This window comes from Lates calcarifer, linkage group LG3 (genome assembly GCF_001640805.2).
Source record: "Lates calcarifer isolate ASB-BC8 linkage group LG3, TLL_Latcal_v3, whole genome shotgun sequence".
Taxonomy (NCBI): domain Eukaryota; kingdom Metazoa; phylum Chordata; class Actinopteri; family Centropomidae; genus Lates; species Lates calcarifer.
Genome location: NC_066835.1, coordinates 4,942,375 through 4,962,925, shown reverse-complemented (window position 1 = coordinate 4,962,925; position 20,551 = coordinate 4,942,375). Strand labels below are relative to the sequence as shown.

At 40.2% G+C, this 20,551-nt stretch overlaps 3 protein-coding genes across 3 annotated transcripts; 1 reads left to right on the top strand and 2 right to left on the bottom strand.

Annotated features, from left to right (window-relative positions):
* Nucleotides 1-864: 864 nt before the first annotated feature.
* Nucleotides 865-8,091, top strand: hdac1 (histone deacetylase 1). Its single transcript, XM_018701352.2, has 12 exons — nucleotides 865-1,010; nucleotides 2,012-2,124; nucleotides 3,314-3,431; nucleotides 3,521-3,595; nucleotides 3,831-3,969; nucleotides 4,502-4,643; nucleotides 4,738-4,830; nucleotides 4,918-5,026; nucleotides 5,119-5,499; nucleotides 5,614-5,769; nucleotides 5,856-5,901; nucleotides 7,075-8,091. Exons 1-12 carry the CDS (start codon nucleotides 962-964, stop codon nucleotides 7,100-7,102), a joined length of 1,449 nt encoding a protein of 482 aa, XP_018556868.1. The 5' UTR covers nucleotides 865-961; the 3' UTR covers nucleotides 7,103-8,091.
* Nucleotides 8,092-8,262: 171 nt separating this feature from the next.
* Nucleotides 8,263-11,995, bottom strand: eif3i (eukaryotic translation initiation factor 3, subunit I). The gene is made up of 11 exons (XM_018701353.2): nucleotides 11,840-11,995; nucleotides 11,317-11,409; nucleotides 11,115-11,202; nucleotides 10,930-10,995; nucleotides 10,639-10,788; nucleotides 9,990-10,117; nucleotides 9,799-9,909; nucleotides 9,227-9,316; nucleotides 9,062-9,135; nucleotides 8,813-8,905; nucleotides 8,263-8,694 (listed from the first exon to the last, which is right to left on the bottom strand). The coding sequence occupies exons 1-11, from the start codon at nucleotides 11,840-11,842 to the stop codon at nucleotides 8,613-8,615; spliced, it is 978 nt and encodes a 325-aa protein (XP_018556869.1). The 5' UTR covers nucleotides 11,843-11,995; the 3' UTR covers nucleotides 8,263-8,612.
* Nucleotides 11,996-12,780: 785 nt separating this feature from the next.
* On the bottom strand, nucleotides 12,781-20,368 carry txlna (taxilin alpha). Its single transcript, XM_018701351.1, has 11 exons — nucleotides 20,280-20,368; nucleotides 19,321-19,514; nucleotides 18,681-18,944; nucleotides 18,339-18,430; nucleotides 17,039-17,209; nucleotides 16,481-16,675; nucleotides 16,209-16,328; nucleotides 16,042-16,116; nucleotides 15,837-15,929; nucleotides 15,642-15,737; nucleotides 12,781-15,121 (listed from the first exon to the last, which is right to left on the bottom strand). Exons 2-11 carry the CDS (start codon nucleotides 19,502-19,504, stop codon nucleotides 14,792-14,794), a joined length of 1,620 nt encoding a protein of 539 aa, XP_018556867.1. The 5' UTR covers nucleotides 19,505-19,514; nucleotides 20,280-20,368; the 3' UTR covers nucleotides 12,781-14,791.
* Nucleotides 20,369-20,551: the final 183 nt, after the last annotated feature.

Here is a 20,551-nt window from a genome sequence, read left to right as displayed (position 1 = left end):
TAGCCGTCATTATCCAAATTCAATTTCAAACTTGTGTCATGTTAATGTAATTGTTCTTTTTATTTTTAAAGATCTACATCTGAACAATAGATGCAGCAGTGGTTGCTTTGTGCATATGCATACATAATCTTAAAGATTTCAGATGTCTAGATCCATGTATATTTAAATAAATCTAGATCACTAAACCATAAATGAATGAGAAAGAAACCCATGTAAAGACATTATATTAACCTTTTTTATGGCTTATATATAGATATAGATATTTATGTCATTAAGTATTTATTTAATGCATGGAAAGCCATATGGAACTGAGGAAGGGTAAATAATCAATTAATTGATAATAAATTGATATCAAACATTATGAAATAATTGTAAAATGGTAACTAAATAAATAATACTGCTAAATAATACTAAATAATACTGCTGTTAGTGGTGTGGTGCAGCTTGGGAGGTCAGGATGGACCTGCAGGTTCCACAAACTGTGGAAATGGGGTCTTCTGTTTTGAATAACTTGACTTTTACAACCATGTCTTCATATACCCCTGTCTCCAGCGGAGTATCCTTCCTTGAGCACACTCAAAAGGACGATGACACTGAATCCCAGTGATTTATGACTTCCCTTCCTGCAGAAGAGAACAAGACAAAAGAAGCTGCTCATGCATATCATTAATTAATTGTCTGATTAATCGATTATGAGTTACTGGATATTAAAAGTTACCCTAAGTTATTTTTCTCACCTCTCCATCACTGAATAAAACACAATACCCAGGTGCTCTGAGGACAATAAGTTATAGTCTAGACAGCCACTGTCTGGTTGTAGCTCGGCGGTCCTCGGTTTGTAAAACCAGCGCCTCCCAGTCGGGCGGTTGAGCATCTGTGATTGGCTGACAAGAACTCAACGCGAGCTCCCAGTGCAAGAGAGGAACCGGTGGGCACGAATCAGTGGGGCAATTGGTGTAAAATGGCGCTGTCTCAAGGAACAAAGAAAAAAGTTTGCTATTACTATGACGGTAAATATCCAGCTTGTGCACCTCGGTCTCTCTAATGATTGAAGTAGCCTTGGAGGCGTGCATATGTTCAGAAAATTTAACATTTATCTGTTTTTTAAAAAGTGTGCCGCACGGCGAAGCTAGCTAGCCGGTGTAGCGAGCTAACGCTAGCTTGCTCGATTGGCCAAGTAGCCTGTTTTAGCTATATGGTATGCTCAGCTAACGGTTAGCTTGAACCTGCACGCAGTGTAGCATCCGGTATTCGTCTTGCTTTCACGTTATCCAATGTTCAGACTAATGTCCTCATTTTATTTAAGCATTTGATTAGATTATGAATTGTGTATGTGACCTAATTTGATCATTGCGGGATCGTTAGCGAGCCATCAAGCTAACCGGCGCTAATCACATCAGTGCTCCCTCAACTTGCTAACAACTTCCAAGAAGTGAAGGACTGATGCGCCGGTTGTCAGTTTGATTATTTACCAAAAAGTTTTCACTAAAGTAATGGTTTGCACTTAAGTGCCGTCATGTTATTTTGCATTTCATTTTTCAGTTATGCATAAACACGTCAAATAAAATGGTGTGGAAATTACAAGTGGCATGATTTAGCTGCGACAATGCTCTACTGCTATCTTTTATTTTGGCAAACATAAAGGTCAGATGGACAGGTCAGCGTCTGAGTATTTACTGCTAGAGTCCAGAAAATGTGACTATGTTCTAATATTCATTCATTCCACTGTGTATTGAGCAGTGTGGGAATAACAGGTGAACAGGTCATAATAGTCGCAACACAAACTGCGTGGTGGTTTGGATGCAGGCCAAAATGAGGACTGGCTCATTTCAATTCAAGACATTCTCATTTACTCAAAGGTTTGCAGTATTTGCAGATAATCAGGGCATATCATTGAATGTAATTTGGCATGAAGTTCTCTAAACATAAGAGAGACTAAATGAATGATAGCAGTGGGATGTAAGACAAATATTGAATTGTAAACTTACCTGCACAATCTTTTCTCTCCAAGGTGATGTGGGGAACTACTACTATGGCCAAGGACATCCCATGAAACCCCACAGGATTCGCATGACACACAACCTCCTCCTTAACTATGGACTGTACAGGAAAATGGAGATCTATGTAAGTTAAATCACTCCACACAAACCTGAGATCGCTTTAGGTTTAAGTTAGAGTTATGTTTCACTGCAGTTTCTCAATTGTTAACCATATTCTTACTGGATTATGATTGGCATGATTTTTACTCACCTAATTGAGACAAGTAAGCAACAAAAAAGTCTGGGGTTATGTACCAGCTGACAGCATGTTTTGACAGGGTACTCCGGTTCCAACCTTAATTCTTTGCAATCAAGAGTGTGTTATTTAGTCGGCATTGATTTGAAAATTCTAGCTCACTGATAAATCACTAGTTTCTTAAATCCCCATGTGAAGATCTTACATGATAGGCCAGTTCATGATTACTGCATATTACTAGCTTTCAGAATCAAAGTTGTCATATATTGAAATTCAGCACATTATTAGATGTAAATAATATTGAGCATCCAAGGAACCAAAAGAATGCAGGTGTAAACAGTGCTGAGTATTTCAGTATTTTTCAATAATATGTCTTCGTTGACTGTTTTTAAAGCGTTACTAAGTCGCTGTAAAAAAAAAAGAAGACTCCTTCACTGACCTTCGATTAACATTTCAGATCAGTGCATCACTTCCTTACTCAGTCAGGGAACTATGTACTGCTTAGGCTTCTAGTTTCCTGCTCTTGAACAAACAGATATTAATATGTGAGTTGACACAAAGTCAGTCATATTTCCATTGAAATATTAACAAATGATATATTTCTAGTGACATCAGGTCATGTGTGTGCTTTTTGAAACTCAAGTCGCCTTAATTGCATGAGGACAGGTAAAGACCTGGCAAGATGACAACAGTGTTACAATAGGTGTTGTAACAATGTTTAATTATAACTAATTGACTGACTGAGACACAACAGTAGCTACAGTAAGTCACATTACCAGAGGCTCATGCATTGGGAGTTATGAGGTGTTTTTGCAGAACATAAATTTATAAATTTAGAAGTGTGAATTACGCCCAGAAGGTTTGACCGTTATTGTCGGAGTGTGTGTATGTAGTTTGTGACTGTGCTGGAGGATGTGCTCACATTTCATTGGTTCCCATATTTGTAAAAAAAATATAAAAAAATAATACAAATATTTTAAATTATATGTCTTTGGATTTACCAATCTAAAACTAACAAGAATATGTCAGCTGTGTTTTTACTGTTGGACAAACCTAACACCTTTCTGTCTGTTTCCAGAGACCACACAAAGCCAGTGGTGAAGAGATGACAAAATACCACAGTGATGACTACATTAAGTTCCTGAGGTCCATCCGACCAGACAACATGTCTGAGTACAGCAAACAGATGCAGAGATGTGAGTGTCGAGCTTTTCTTTCAGTGGACGCTGAAGTACTGCTACTGTCCACATCTGTTTAATTTTTGTCTTGTTCTTTTTCCCCACAGTCAATGTCGGAGAGGACTGTCCAGTGTTTGATGGTCTTTTTGAGTTTTGTCAGCTCTCAACAGGTGGCTCTGTTGGTAAGTTATTCCAGGCACACTAAAGATTATCACTCTGACACACTGTTTTCATACAGGAGTGACATACGTGATATATTGTACAGAAACCTCAGTTTGTAGTTAATCACATTGTAATCTAGGCTTTGTTTTAAAGCCCCCCCCCCATTAGAAAAAATACAGTTAAATCAGTAGGATCAACACACCAAAATCAATATAATTAATATAGTATTTTTACTCTGTTTGTTCCTTCCCATAGCTGGAGCAGTGAAGCTGAACAAACAACAGACAGATATCGCCATCAACTGGGCGGGCGGACTCCACCACGCCAAGAAGTCTGAGGCCTCTGGTTTCTGCTACGTCAACGACATCGTCCTGGCCATCCTCGAGCTGCTCAAGTAAGCTGAGCTTCTCTGCTGTCTTCTTTTTCTACACAAAAATCCTGTTTCTCTACCCGTCTGACCGTTTTTTTTTCCTGCTCATTTGGACCACAGAAGGAGTCTGGCACGTACATTTTTGATATGGTTTAGGATTACATCTACACCTGCCACGGAGCTTTGTCTGATGCACACAATCAAACAATTCTTCTTTCAGTGCCAAACACCAGATTGCTGCCTTTGTCTTTTTCTTTCTTTTTTCCTTTCTTTCTGCCTTTTCAAAGATGACAACAAGTGCCTTGTTTGCTCAGTCCCAATCCATCAGTATAATCTTTTCAGTCTGTCTGAGTCTGTCACCTGTTTGATTTGCACAAGAATTTATTTGTTTTCACATTTTCTTTTAGATAAACACAGCGTTTTCACTTTGCTGCAAAGGTGGCTGAATTGGATAATTAGATGTTTACATAAGTGGCGGATGCATCCGAACTCCTTGTGCACATGGATTAGATGTTCTTTCACCCAAGATGACTTTTGTTTTATCTGTTGTGTCTAGGTATCACCAGAGGGTTTTATACATAGACATTGATATCCACCACGGTGATGGAGTGGAGGAGGCCTTCTACACCACAGACAGAGTTATGACTGTGTCGTTCCACAAGTATGGAGAGTACTTCCCTGGCACTGGAGACCTGAGGGTTAGTTAGTTATTCTCATTTTTCTTCTAAAGACCAGTTATCATTATCTATTCACATGTGTGCAGTAATTCAGTGATATGTCCAATGTGTGCAGGACATTGGAGCTGGAAAGGGCAAGTACTATGCAGTAAACTACCCACTTAGAGACGGCATTGATGATGAGTCCTATGAAGCCATCTTCAAACCGGTAAGTTTTTATTAAGTACTGTGTAATTACCACAATCAGACTCCTTCTCTGAGCAAGAGTTTTAATTTGGGTGTGTGTGTGTTTTAGATCATGGCTAAAGTCATGGAGATGTATCAGCCAAGTGCTGTGGTACTCCAGTGTGGAGCGGATTCTCTCTCTGGAGACAGACTGGGCTGCTTCAACCTCACCATCAAAGGTATAAACACACCTCACACACGCAAAAATATATACTCAGAAATGCTTTTGTAGTATTGAGAACTGAGCATGAGTACATGTTGACTCCTGTAGGCCATGCCAAATGTGTTGAGTACATCAAAAGTTTCAACCTGCCGCTGCTGATGCTGGGCGGCGGAGGCTACACCATTCGTAACGTGGCCCGCTGCTGGACCTATGAAACGGCCGTCGCCCTGGACTGCTCCATCCCCAACGAGCTGCCCTACAACGATTACTTTGAGTACTTCGGGCCCGACTTCAAGCTGCACATCAGCCCGTCCAACATGACCAACCAGAACACCAACGAGTACCTGGAGAAGATCAAGCAGCGTCTGTTTGAAAACCTCCGTATGCTGCCTCACGCCCCCGGTGTCCAGATGCAGGCGATCCCCGAGGATGCCCCCCACCCTGACAGCGGAGACGAGGATGAGGAGGACCCAGACAAACGCATCTCTAGTAAGAGACTTCTTTTAAAAACACAGTAAAGATGTGAGTACCCTGTGGTCAAGATCTAGCCCGTGTTTGCCGCTAAAGGGATACTGATGAATTATACCTGTGGTTTATTTTCAGTCCGGGCCCATGACAAGAGGATAGCCTGTGAGGAGGAGTTCTCTGACTCAGAGGACGAGGCAGATGGTCAGGGAGGAGGCCGCAGAAACGCAGCCAACCACAAGAAAGCTAAACGAGTGAAGAAGGAGGAAGAGAAGGAGGGAGAGGAAAAGAAAGGTAAAACTTGTTTACAACACAGCCTGGTGTTTATAGATGAACTAAATTTTAATCTTATTAATCTGTCCTGTTGCTTTTCTTGATAGAAGTGAAAGAGGAGGAGAAGGAGGAAGAGAAGATGGACACGTCAGGGTAAGAGAAATGCACAAGCACAGTCTGACTTAGTAATAATGAACATTTTTTTAAAACCTGCAACTGTGGATTGTAACAGTGTTGCAAGTTCAGTGTGCACCACCACAATGAATATGCACCACTGAATACATCAAAAGCTTAAAGTGTATTACACCAGACTTCTGGGTTAGGGCCATTGTATATTCACAACATTAACTCCACATATAGAGGAAGTAGAACCAGTCACTGCTCTACTTTCAGTAGATTTTAGTTTGAGATAAGTGACAAAGACCAGCACTGGAAATTGCAGCAGAAAGTTTTCCCTCCAAGCTCTATAACAGTCAGTGCATCTGATTGGCATTTCTAAATGGAAGATATTATAAATTGGGTTAAAACGTTATGTTCTGGAACACACATGCAAACTTTTTATGCTGCAGTGCAGTGAAATAAAAACATTTAGGTATTAAAAATGTTTAAATATTAAAATTACCATTAGCTGTGACTTAACAATGCAGTGGTGATTTGTTAAAGTAATTTAGAGTAGTGTCATATGTTGGCAGCAAAATTAAAAGAGACAGCCTGACTTGTCAGGGTGTATTCCTCTTTTCTACAGAAGGCTAGTTCACTAACATCTTTCAACAGCTGATTCAGTGTCATGTTTGTCATTAGTATTTGGTTTTAACAGCCATAATCAAATTGGAGAAGATGCTGCTGCTGCCTTCGCTCAGTTTAGTGGTAAAAACTCTTCAGCCATGCATTCCCTTTCTTCAGATTGTAGGTGGCATCTTCATATTGTTGATTTGCACTGGGTATTAGTGCACAGCACAAAAAACATACAATTAACTTTAAAAAGTAAACAGTTTTGAGGCAAATGTAGTATAAATATGCTACACTCGAATAGAAACCTTGCTTAATAAACATGTTCTCCTGGCACATAACTCACAGCTACCTTTGCTGGCCACTTTTTTATTATGTGGTGGGGATGAAACACAAGTAAGACCTATTTTCTTATCTAATTAGAGTCTTATTGTACAAATGAAGAACAATGCCAAGATGGTTGAATGGTGAGTATCAGTATGGTTTCTGTAAAACCCTGGTGGTCAAAACTTGCAATAAAAAATAAAAGGAAGTCACCGTGCTGACAGTTTGTCGCCAAATATTTTGGTGCTTAACATTTTTGTCTTTGTGTTTCAGACCAAAAGAAGAGGTGAAGACAACTTGAAGTCCGGTACAGGGAGAAAGTTGACGGTTGTACTGTTGTTCCCAAGCCCCACTGATTCCTTTACTCTCTTCCTATGCCAGTAGGACCTTCTTGTATTCCTGTTTTTATTATGTGTTCTTATGGGCAAACCTGGTTTACATTGTGTTACTTGCATTTGTTTCCATGCTCAGTGAAGCAGCAGTTGTGAGTGTTGACCAGAGTTTATACAGCCACATCAGAGTATTTGATCAGTGATAAAATGACAAATTTCTGATTCAAAATTTGCCCCCTCCAGTTGCTGTTGTGTGCTGAGTGTAAACCCCACCCACCTGGTGCTGAATGTAGTATAAAACAAATGCCATAAATATTTTCCAGCTCTTGTGTAAACCAGGTCTGCTTTAATGTGAAGAAAACCACCCAGATTGTTACTGTTAGTATCATGTTTGTGGGGCCCATGCAAAAATACCTGCAGAGACATAATGATTTTCTAAGTCTAGTGCTCACATGCAAAAAGGCTTTTCTGTTAGTTTTTAAACATCTATTTATGATACTGTTGAATAACCAGCCTTTGGCAAATTGATATTTGTCCCGCTGTGTTAATTTACCAGTGAATGCATGTTTAGAATGATCTCGCCTTTAGCATGTATGTATTACTCTCCCTTTGCCCAGACAGTTGCCACTTTTCACAGTCCCCAGTCTCTGCTCAGTAAGTTATTTTAAATCATGAATACGCAGTCTGTCCCTTTAGCCCATCTTCCTATGAATATCTGGTCAGTGTTTTTCCTTTTTCTTCCTGACTTGTTTGTATGTTACTGTGTGAATGGCTGCGAACCTCCTCAGAGGGTTATGTTGGGAAGTGAGTGACCTGTTTTAGATATTTTGTACCATTATACATAAAGATAGAGTGAGCTGGTAAAATGGCCCTCTACATGTGTTTGTTTGGAGTTCTATCCTTGTGAAATGTGCATTATCATAACTTTGTTATAAAAAAATAAAGAAAAATGAATACATATGTCTTCTGATGTCATCACTTACAGCATACTTAATGAGCACAAAAACTACTTTTATTCCAGTTATATCACTATGCTTTTGTATAATGTAGGCATGTTTTGGATTGTATTAGATCACTGCAAAATGATCAGTTGCTGAATGACGTAACAGTGATACAGATCACACAAATATGGCTTGATTAAGTAATTTTATATTGATTCATGGTGGAATGGCTTACAACAGTGTTAATAATTCAAATTCTACTTAGCTGTAGAATTAAGATTAAATAAACGTCAGGAATCAGGGAGTGTGGTTTAAAGTCCAGTCACAACAGCTTTGTACAAAAATTGAACTCTTATGCCTCAGGTTCCACCAAGACAGTTTCCAAGTGATGTTACAAAAATGACTTTAAAAAACACCACACTCTTGCCACTGAGATGCAGTCAAAACAATGTCACCTCTTGTATCCTCTCTTCCTTTAGTTGATGTAATGTGTGACTCTAGTCCATGATGAAGCTGTGGGGTTGAGGAGCCTGACTGTTTATGCTTCCAGCTCAAAGTCAAAGTACTGTGGGTCAAAGTAATGAATCCTGACATATCCATCTTCTCCTCCACTGCTGTAACTGTAGACAATAACCACAGAAGGAGAAATACGTTAGCGCCATGATGAAACACAAAGCAGTTCTGACCTCTACTTTATGTTTTAGAGCAGCATGTTTTTGAAGCTTATTCGTCTCTTACCTCTTGCCATCAGGGTGGAATGCCACGCAGTTGATAGGACCGAAATGCCCTTTGACCCTGCCAAACTCCTCTTCATAGGCAGCATGGAAGAACCTGATAGAGAATAAAGCTTGGTTACCACTTGAACCCAAGTCATGTTACCTGATAATGTGCTTTCCCATGTGATTTGTGAGCAGAGAATTTGGTTCCTGTGAGGTATAAACCTCAGACCTCTGAACTGTGCCCAGTTTAATGAAATCATGACCTCACCTGGCCTCAAACTTGCCGATCCTGGTGGAGGTGGTGGTGACCTCCATGGCCTCCTGTCCACCTCCCATCACCACCTGAAACACACACACCATACACAAGTGTCAAAGGTCAGTGAATTTGGATGTTGTAGTAGAACACATGCTGTGACTGCGAGTTTCCTCTTACATGATCCATAATGGGGGAAATGGCAGCAGAGTTGACAGGTCTCTCTGTCTTGAAAGTCTTGATGTGATCCAGAGAAGTGGAGTCAAACAGCTGAGAGGAAACACACAAGGTAGCCAACACTCAGTGACAAGTATGATATCAAACACAAATTCAGTTTCGGAATACATTATGGATTTAGCCTGGGACTAGTGATTTAGGTCTAGGCACTTCATCTAGAAGTAACTGAAACAAATAATGACTCTAAACTAATTTTAGTTCTATCAATATGTCTGATATATTAATTCCTTCATACAGACTGTTACCTCCCCTTCATAAATAATCTAACTCTACAAAGTCTTAATACAAAACCAGTCACACTGTCACCAACAGCTGTAAACAGTGTAATGATCCTTATCTGTCTAGACAGACAACTTTCATTTTTCAAGTATAATTTTAACAATATACCTGAAACTATTATGTTTTTGTCCTACAAGCATAACTTAAAATGACAAAAGTGACAAATTGATTGATCCACATATCCTAAACTGTGATCATGGCTGTGTCATAAGGCCCAGAGTAGACTGGGGTCTTACCTTGGCGGTGTTGTCCTTTGAGGCGCTGATAAACATAGTGAGATCCACCGATGTCTGGATGTCATTGATCTGCTTGGTGTGCTCCTTGGCCTTCTTCAGAATCTCTCCAGACTGTCCGCAAATAAAACAGTCATCAGAACATACGAGGATAAACTAATCTTTGAAATTACATTCTCATATGTTCCCAGTACCTTGGCGCTGAACTGGTTGAACTCTCCATTCTCATGGCCTGCAATGACAAACTCTCCCAGAGGTCCCCACACAGCACTGGTGATCTTGTGCTCACTGCAGGGTATCGACAGGTAGGGCTGGTTGTCCTCTGCATAGACAGAGAGATTCATTCATTATGTCACTAAGAGGCGTCCTGCTGATCAATATATATATATATATATATAAACAGTGAAACTGTCACAAGGTAAATACACAAAAGACTATTCATACAGTGACTTGTGACCTTGCTGCTTTGTTACATACTGCTAAAGGGCTACGTGAAGTTCCCTGCAGAGGAAAATTACAATTTGAACTTTTTAAACACAATGATTTTCACACATCTTGCATGAATTCGCCTCAAAAAATATCAAACTGTCTCTACTAATCTTCAGACAGTCACATATGAGCTAGCACATAATAGCAACTGATAACAAGAAGGGGATTGTGTCCAATCATGACTTCACAGGAAGTGATCTAACTAGTTTAACAAAGATGTACAATCCATATTTAACAAACAAATCAACCTGTGAAAAAAGCTGAACGTGTTTGGTCCTATAGCCATATTTTTAAGGGTTTAATTAAAGTGACTGCTGAGAAAACATCAGTCTGTGTGTAGTGTCTGGTATGTACCAATCTGCTGTGGATCCCTCAGGTCAAAGAAGTTCAGGAAGCACTGGTAACCCATCTGCTTGTCTGTGGAGAACATGATGATGTTGCCGCTGAAGTCGAAGCCGCACGTCCTGACAGCAGAGTTGGTGTGGAGCAGGGCCAGCTGTTTACCTGTGCAGGAAGGAGGGGCAGAGGCACTGTAAGTTTGTAGATGTAGGATCACATACTGCAGCTGGAGAATTTGTGCAACACAGACCACCCACATCCACACACATACACTTCATTCTCAGTCTGCAACTTGTTATTTCTTACCAGTCTCACAGTCCCACAATCGACAGCTGTTGTCTGCTGATCCTGTCAATACGTTTTTAGTATCCCCTGAGAGAGGACATGTTAAGGAACCCAACAGGTATGACATCAGCTAACAAAGCTACATACAGACACTATATCAACTGTGATAAAACAACATATAGCCGTGTATTTCTTATAAAGGATACAGTCACAGTCAACACACCACACAGCTCCTGTGTGTCCATTGTAGGTGCCGAGCCTCTCACCATTGACAGAGTACCACACGTTGGCTACCTGCGGTTGGAGACATTGCAGTAGATATACCAAATAAGTAACAAAACAAACGTGTGTGGTGAATACTATAATAACGATAGAAGTCAGAGCAAATCTGAATGACTTTAAACTCACCGTGTCTTTCGCCACAGAGAACAGTAGGTCTCCTTCTCTGTTGTACTTAATTTGAGTGATGGACCTCTCATGGCCCTGGAGCAGGATGGGTTTCTGTGGGGAAGAATGAACATCAACATCTGGACAGTCTTGCCAATTTAGTAAAACAACAGCTGTCAACTAGAGGTGAGGATAGTCTTCAACTGAACAGATGTAATAATAGTAACGTCTCTAACAGGGAGACATGTTGGGGCTGTGGTCTGTGCTGACAAATTAGCAATTAGAGATATGTTTACTTGTTTATCTTAATATCAGGTGCACCTGTCCAGCTCGGCCGACGAATCATCGTACATCATCTACATCACGCAGCTAACACTAGCTAGCCAACATTTATTCTAACGCTGGCTCATCTAAAAGCTAAGCTAACGTTAGCCAAAGCAGATATGCTAGCATAAACCGAAGCTAACAGCCTCGGCAGGGCATTGAGCATCATTCGGGCCAGAATATAACTCGCGGGAATTTCTTTACCAAGGAATACACTAACCATTTTTGTCAGCTGTGTGTTGCCACGCTGTTCGGTATATTCACTTCGTCTCCCGTGATGAGAGAAAAGATGAACACTCGTGCTTCAGGCGCCGGAGCTGCGGCGGAAAAGGAAGGTGATATAATTCCGGTGTCAAACAGCAAGATGGCGTCAGTGCGCCCCCCATCGGTAACAGTAAGACTGCACTGTTCCATGTAGATAGTGCACACCGTGGATCTATGGTACACCACTGTTAAAGTTAGTGTCTCAATTCTTACATCTTGAAACACCATAAATTTCTCCATTAATAATTAGCTATTCCGTGTGTTAGTGGTTTCTATGAAGTTGTTATATTCACTGCTATTTATTTATTGGTTTTCTCGATCATTCAAAGGTTTTCAATCGGTAAAACAGCCCTCAAATTCGATCAAACATCTAACATAAAAAAATATTTCATTATATAATATGAACATATGAATTATATAATATCAACATCGCATATATGTGATAAATAAAAACAGAATGGGAGTGTCCAAAGGCAAATTTTAGCATAAAAAAATCTCCATTACTTGAAATATTTTTTGCCTCCAGTTACTTCAAAATGTGATGTGACTAAAATTATAATTTGGGATTATTACATGTAATTCTTAGTTTGATTTCCATATTTGATATGTAATGTTTATCTGTGATGTTTGTAATGTTATGTTTGTCTAGTCTGTTGCTGCACCAATATCTCACCATAGTGTAGATACATGAGACCTTGAGAACTGTATTTCTCAAAGCCACAGGAATATGGACAGAAGGAATGTAATTTTACACCTCAGTGCAAGATGCTGCAAAAATAAAATAAACACTTCAATTGAAAAGTTACACAGCAGACTCTGGTATAATGAGAGCAAATCTGAAAAATCCCTGCATGCAAAGACACATATTCCTTTTTAAATGAGCACACAACTCAAATGTACACTGTTACATCTTTTATTTAACAAGAAACAAAATATACACAGCCAGATAAAAGTACTGCAAAAGACAAAAAAAGGAAACATCTTTGGTTCCTTCTCATGGTCAATAAACCTCCATAACCAACACGGCACTGGAGCTGCAATGAATCTGTCCTGTGGGACAATGGAAGAAATTAGGTTTGCCATTTCTATTTCAGTTGAAAATGACTGATTCTATCAGTTGTCACCTTGATATCAGTGCTACATATTAAGTAAAACATAACAATGTCAGCAGAGAAATGAACATGTTTGGGAATGAAACTACAATTCAGAAGTCAAATAACGTTTTCTCTCATTTTTTCCTCCTTAATCCCACTCGGCTGACTCGCCTTTCAAAAGCATCAGGGAGATGCACGATATTATGCTCAATGTCGAACATCACAGTAGCTCGACAAACAGGGCTCTAACGCCAACAAAAAGTAGAATTCTGCTGTGAGATATGTTTGTTTATACAGTACATCCATGCAGGACAGTGGATATAATGAATATACATTCTTAGCTAAGTGCTTATCAGTTCAGACTGCCACAGAATAAAACCAAGAGGAAAGCATTGCATAGAGGTTCTCCAACATTCTCTTGATAAAACCTGATTACAAGCTACTGCAATGACCAGGGCTGGGAAGAGACAATCTTAGCCACGTAGCCATGTAATCCATCCCCACCCCCCAAACACACACACACACACACACACACACACCACACACACACACACACACACACACACACACACACACACACACACACACCAAAACAAAAAGGATGGGCGTAAATCAAGTTTTAAGTGGTCGTCATTACAAGGTTGTACGCAGGACTGAAACACAATGTAAAACAAAATGAGGGGCAACTGAACCCAGAAAGGTTAGGAATGAAAAGTTGGTCATAAAAGCTGCAGCTTTATAAACTGTCTAAAGTAATGAAAAATAAACTGATTTACAATGGTGCTCTGTAAGATAGATACATTTCAATATGAGAGATTATGCTAGAAACAATAAATACAGACCACAAATTAAACACTGCAAACGGAGGTGTGTGACACAGGAAAACAAAAGAACCTTTCCCTTAAATGGTCTACAAGCAAGAAGTGAAAACTCGGGAGAAAAAAACATTAAGTATTAAGATATGACAGGTTTTACATCTCTGTTAAGACTTCACCTGAAAGAAAAACATGAAGTTAGTAAAAGTGGCCTTTAACATTTTGCAGGCTCTGAATCAAACCCCTTCCAAACACACTTCTAATGCAAATGATACACACTCACACGCATATCAATCAACCTCTGATGACTCCTCTTGCCATATACCTGTTAGGCTTGTGTCATCCCAAGCAGCACTGTTATTTATCTTGTTCTATGTTTGATGCAAGTCGAAAAAGGGAATGTGTGGTCAAACAGCACAACACGCAGGCAGTCAGTACATTTACATACACACTGATACTCTATCATGTGAACAGTGTTGTCTTAGTCTAGTCAAGGGCTATGATGGTGCAAGTATAACAATAAAAGAGGTGGATAACTTATCAATCTTCTAAATTACTGTGATATGTATTTTTTGGAAGGACCTTTATTTTGAAACTACCAAACACTAAAAGAAATTTCCTACTCTGCTGCTGATTGTGTGCAGCTTGTGGAAATTAACCTGACTAATAAATGAATGTGTAAATGCTTCAATCAAACTATTATCTTAATCAAGTTATTCACAGTAATTGACCTATAATGTGCATGTAAATGTGCTGACAGATGAGGCACAGTCCTCTCATCACCTTATAAAGCAGTATACTGGGAGGAAACAATTATCATCAATGATGATCAGATATTCTGCCTAAAACATATAAAGGTGACTTTCTGATCTGCTTCTGGACTAGTGTTTAACATCAGCTTCTTCCAGCAGTGGAGTAGCGGCTTGCGGGCTGGTGGCTTATCTTTTGGTGGCTTGTTGCTGGCGGGGGGGAGAGAGGAGACCTGTGAGCAGTGTTGCTTCATTCCTGCGCGGTGACGGGCTGAGCGTTTGCATCCTCTAGTAGGGTGTCTGTGTCCAGTTCTGGGTCACAGTGACAGGAGTGGGAGCAGGGGGCGGTGTCCGGGACAGGACAGGTGCTGGGCTCCAGCAGAGAGTCTGTGGGTGGCGGAGAGGGGGAGTCAGTCCCTGGGTCGGAGGTGGGGGTCCCTGCGGTGCTGCTTTGCGGGCCGCTGAGGTTCTGGACCTTCTTGTTGAGCTCATTCCGTTCGACTTTAAGTGCCCGCCGCAGCTTCTCCAGCCGCTGGACTTTACCCTGAAGTGCCTCGAACTCCCGGTCCCGCACAGCTTTCTGTGGACAAATACACAAATGATAAAAACATAATTTACATCCCCTTTCTTTAATTATCAAATATCCAGTTGACCAGAGTTTTACTTATCCTGAAGAAAAAAAAGAAAGAGGCCACACACAGCCTTAATAAACACGTTAAGGCTATGAATCTTAGAAGTTTCTGTATCTGTAAGATTTTATCCATACAAACCTTTGCAGACCTTTAATTTTAAGTGTTCTTGGTAAAATAATTCATTTAACATTTCACATTCATTTAACCTGAATGATTATCTGAATAAAAACATATTTCCATGTATAAACCTGGTTGTTTGTCTGGACTGACTTTGGGTCTGTGGCTCATCAGTCATCAAAGATAATCTAATGTTAGTTGGAACAGTGTGTGAGATTTCCTGTTCCGTGTTGGTAGACCAGTAAGTGCCCAATATACAGTACACCTGGCCAGTGTTATTCAGCATCCAGCATTTTTGTAAATACTTGACTGGTCAGAGCATGACAATAATAAAACAGAAAGGTGCTTTACCTCCTCTGCCATCTCCAGAAGAGCTTTGTTGCTGCTCTCCCACCTGGACCGATACATGGCCGTCTCCTTCTCCAGCTTTTTGATCTTTTTAGTCATCTGCAACACAGAGAAAACAAGACCGTCACATCCTGCAAGAGGTAAACACAATTCCTCCCTTCTCCTTCTCTCTCTCTCTCTCTCTTTCTGACATCTCACCTTCTCCATTTCCTGTTTGAAAGTGGTGAAGACTTCGTTGCTCTTGGACAAAGTTGTCTGGAACTCTTCAAACTTCTCAGTGTACAGTGACAGCTGGAAAACAACACAAGTTTGATCATATATAGACAAGTGTTGGAACAAAACAAACAATGTAAAGTCAATCACAGTTGAGCTACAAAGGCAAGAGAAAAGACTCATGGGAAACCTGCTGTTTGAGGTGAACTTCCTGCTGCTTCATCAGCTCACACATCCTTTGAGACTCCACGGCTTCTTTCAGCAGCTGAGGAGGAAGAAGACGCATAATGTTTACATTTGTGTATAAAACATCTGTCCTTGTGATTAGATTTTATTCATGTATGTGTGGATAATTACAAAGTCTTTCTCTCTGTCGTGGCGTTCCTCTGACTCCTTCAGCAGCTCCTGAGCCTGGTGCAGCTTGGCGTCCACCAGCTGTTGCTGCAGGTCTTTGTGCTTCACCACTTTGTCTATGTGCTGGTGAGGGTTACAAAAGGTCAGAGAGATAAAAATGTTCTAAACTTCCAGTATGAATGGTGTAAATTCGACATGACTGTGTGACATTCAACTAGCAGTTTGACATTGATGAGATAAAACATGCGGCTGGCACAGACAAACTGCCCACTCACCTCTTCCCGTAGTTTGTACTGCTCATACAGCTTCTTCAGTTTCTCAGCGAGCTCAGTGTTCTCCTGTCGGAGGCTGGCGTTTCTTTCATTATGCTGCTCCATCTGAGTCTGGATGTCGTTCAGAGTCACCTGGAAATGAGAGGTCACCTCCTTTCTTTTCTCCTCCTCCAGACGTGTTCTTTGCATCCCTTCCTCCTACAGAGGGAAACAAGTGGAACAGGGTGTTTGAAAGGAGCATTCGTGCTGTGCTGGAAAGCTGCCTCATCTCAGAATCATGCTCTGAAAGAGGAAAATTTGAGCCGGTAAGACGCAGCAAAGCACCTCATTCCTCTTTGTGATGAACCTCCACAAACTACAGTTAGTTATTTTAAAACTTTGCATATTATGTTATAAATAATGCTTACTAAAATCAGAGACATACGACTTCATTTAAATAATTAAAATAATTTAAATATAAGGCAGCTGGACTCTAGAGAGGCTACGGTTGCAGGAAGTCATTTATCAAATCAGTGCAGCAGTTAAGAGTCTATATTGACGATAATGGTGCCGGCTGTGTACCTTGAGTGTGCGGTTGTGTCTCTGCAGCTCCCTGCAGAGGCTCTCCAGCTTGCTGCGAGCCAGGATGGCCTTGCTGTGCTCGTTCCTCAGGTTGTCTTTCTCCTGGACCAGCTGGCTCTGCTTCTTCTGCAGAACTCTCATCTGTTTCTGGGTGTTCCGGTGTTCTTCCAGCTGTCACACAACACACAAACACTGTCTGATGTGTTCCATAACTAAGATTAGACTTAGACATATTCTCCTTTACTGTGATGCTGTTTGTTGATTAAATGTATTTTTTAAGGTTAAAATGTATTGATTTGTTTGAATACTCATTAATCCAGGTTATTTTATTATTATTCTGTTATTCTGTTTTGTTTTCTAGTAAGCTGTTCAAAAATGTGGTGTATGTGCATAAATAAAGTCAATGTGCATGTGTACGTGCATAAACACAGTCAATATAAAAATTCCCTACAGAACACATAGTACTGGTAGAACATTTGAGGTCATTCTAAGTTCTGCAGAATGCTGTGCAAAACCCTGTAGTACCTATTGAGGTTACAGCACAGAGCTCTACATTGCACCACTCTGTGTATGTTCAACAAAGATTACTGCATCACCTTGAGGTACGCTCCGTCTTTGCACATACCCCTGTGTGTCCTGACCGAGAACTCACATGATAAGAAGAACATTTCTTCCTCTTTTACTAGTTTTAAATAGGTACAAACACATTTGTCCACATAACCCTAAAACTACAGTTTATTTAGGTCACTTATTTTAAGGATAAAAATTGGAACATTTACAGGTAGAGAAGGTTCCTTTAAAAAAAAAAAAAAAAAACAAAAAAAAAACAGCATGTGGTTATTTCCATCTAGGTGACTGAACCAGGCACTCTGTAATTATGTATGCAATTTATGAGTTATTTACACCTTAAATCACATACAGGATAGAATAGGGAGCTGTTTACACATTTTCTGATCTGACTGACTACAACCCTACTTCAGCAATAGAGTGACATGTTGCCAAAACTAGAAAACGGGAGTGAAGTCTGCAAGTATGCAAAATATCTGTTCTTTCAGAAAGATTATTCCAGATAAAATTAATATTCTAAATAGCTGATTTAGATAAAGAAATAAAACAGATTCTTTAAGAGTCTTCTTAAAATCAGATTGTCTGGACTGGTTTTAAATTTTACACACTGCTAGTTCGCGTACACATAATTTCATCAATGTTTTAAGTCAGTTTATAAAAGACTTAGATCATGTGTAATGCCATTGCTGAAATTGTAGAATACAAATTAATCCCACTGGCAGAAACAACTCACCAGTTCAGCATACTTCTTACAGAGACCTGCAAGCTTTTCCTCTGGTGTGCTCAGTGTGTTCAAGGTCTGCATGAGGAGGGTGATCTCCTTTCCTGCATTATAGATGAGAAAAACAGAGGCATGACAGAATCAGGGAGCCTCTTAGAAAACAGCATTTAACTAGATATTAGTTCCTTTAACAAACAACCCTGTAAACTCAACTGTTTATAACACACCATACTGTTAAGATGTTAGTTTTTGTATCTGTATAAAGCAACATGTACAACTACACAGTGTGATCCTATTACCAATCTGATAGCAGCACAAAGTCTCTTGTAATGGAAACTGTAAGCTACTCCTTACCCAGACCCTTCACTTTCTTCTTCTCCTGAGTCTTCTTCTGCTCCTTCTCCACCCCACTGTCACCTCCATTGACTTTGCCCTCCTCAGGCTTGTCATCTTCTCTCTCATTGGTCAGACCATTCAGCTCTGGGCTGTGCGACTGGCCATTGGGAAGGGCGCTGGCATCATCCGAGATGGTTTCCCGGCAGTAAGTGCTGAGGATGTCCTCTAGTTGTCGGCTCAGCTCCTCAGCCATGTCACACTGAGACAGAGCTGCTTCTGCAACTAGGAGAAAATGGAGGGAAAAAACATGATTAAAAAAAGAGGGCTGTTTTCCCTGACTCTGTGGAGAGTAGAGAAAGAAAGGAACTTAATAAATACACCCAATGTATCTTAAGTGAGAAAAGTTTAACTAAAAATATTAAATACTAAATACAGAAATTATGCCCAGCTTTGCAGATGGTCAACAATATATACTGTCTTTGTTGGTTTCTAAAGCAGCACATTAAAATGACAATATCTGAGTGGGATTTAATTAATATACCCTTTCAGAATGTGCCAACTGCATGGCAGGTAGACAACAAAATCCACTCCCTACTGACCATGTTGTAAATTCTTGTCAACTACACACAATTTACCTTGAAAAGAGCTACAACTTTACCTTCACTTGGTGCCTCTTCTTGCGGCGGTGTGTCGGTCTGTGGTGTCTGTGGCTCAGACTCTTTAGGGCTGGTGCTGTCCACGCTGTCTTTCGCAGCTGCAGGTAACTCCATCCCTCCTGCTGTAGGTGGAGAGTCCTCTTCACCACCCTGAGTGGCAGACTCTTCAGTGTCTTGTTTTTTCATCTCAGATATGCTGTTAAGTTTGAAAAAAAAGACCTGTGATACTAGGTTCACTGACTAGGACACCTGAGTTTCAAATGACTCAGTGAAAAATGAAACATTACAAACATGTTTTTCTTTTTTAAGTCCAATACAGGCTCAGCTGTGGGGTGACAGCATCACGTACAACAGCAACGGAACCACTGCATCGACAATTCAAGTAAATATGTAGTTAACCGCAGTGCAGGAATGTTTAACATTGGTATTACGAGCCACAGACATACTGAAATGTTAAAGACACCAGCTGTTTTCTATGCTTGGAGGAAATATCATACCTCCTCGGCGTAGCTATGTGTATGTAAGAATTTGTACAGAAACTTTCAGCTGCCACAACTGATTCTAACTTAAACTGAATTCTTTAACAGCCCCCTCTAAGCTGGATTTGTCAGTTACCTGCTTGTTACAAAAGCACACCGTGTACTTAAATAAAAAAAATTATTACACTTTTAACTTGGCATGTTGACTTAAACATATCACGGTCAGGTTTCCTATCTAGTCTGTCCTGTCCTCGCTAGCTTTCGTTTTTCCATTTGCTTTCGTGCTCTCACATTACGTTTAGCTAGCAATGCTAACAACGCTAGCTCGCCGTCAGATGCAGCTAAAATAGCTTGCACGACTAGCAGTTAGCCAATGGTAGCTCATATATACTGGACATAAACATCTACAAACATAGGTAGGCTATACATGTGCTTGTTTCTGAATTATGTCCCGCCTGCCCAGCTATTGTGGAATTGTTTACCTTCAGACTCCAGGAGGAAATAGCTAATGTGCCAGTACTGCAGGTTTCCTCAACAGCATGAGCCAGAAAAAAATTAACTTCCGGTCATAACTTTGGATACTTCTTCTTCGTTATAGTTATTAACTGCAGTTTACATCTCAGCTTGATGCTTTGCCGCCATCTATAGGATCCATAAATTACTACCTCTGAGTTTTTTTTATTTTTTTCATTCAGCAAAGCCTCATTGCACAATATTTCCAATTTTATGGAGAAGTTGTTTTTCCATGAAATGA

What these genes read in the sequence shown, in the direction of transcription:
- hdac1 (XM_018701352.2), top strand. Translation starts at nt 962, where the DNA reads ATGGCGCTGTCTCAAGGAACAAAGAAAAAAGTTTGCTATTACTATGAC. An exon ending in AGTTTGCTATTACTATGACG is followed by an intron (nt 1,011 to 2,011) that starts GTAAATATCCAG and finishes TTTCTCTCCAAG; the next exon opens with GTGATGTGGGGAACTACTAC. An exon ending in CTGGCACTGGAGACCTGAGG is followed by an intron (nt 4,644 to 4,737) that starts GTTAGTTAGTTA and finishes CAATGTGTGCAG; the next exon opens with GACATTGGAGCTGGAAAGGG.
- eif3i (XM_018701353.2), bottom strand. An exon ending in ATCGGCAAGTTTGAGGCCAG is followed by an intron (nt 8,906 to 9,061) that starts GTGAGGTCATGA and finishes ATTCTCTATCAG; the next exon opens with GTTCTTCCATGCTGCCTATG. An exon ending in TTCCACCCTGATGGCAAGAG is followed by an intron (nt 8,695 to 8,812) that starts GTAAGAGACGAA and finishes TATTGTCTACAG; the next exon opens with TTACAGCAGTGGAGGAGAAG.
- txlna (XM_018701351.1), bottom strand. Translation starts at nt 19,504, where the DNA reads ATGAAAAAACAAGACACTGAAGAGTCTGCCACTCAGGGTGGTGAAGAG. An exon ending in GTAAGAAGTATGCTGAACTG is followed by an intron (nt 17,210 to 18,338) that starts GTGAGTTGTTTC and finishes GTTGTGTGACAG; the next exon opens with CTGGAAGAACACCGGAACAC. An exon ending in GACACAACCGCACACTCAAG is followed by an intron (nt 16,676 to 17,038) that starts GTACACAGCCGG and finishes TTCCCTCTGTAG; the next exon opens with GAGGAAGGGATGCAAAGAAC.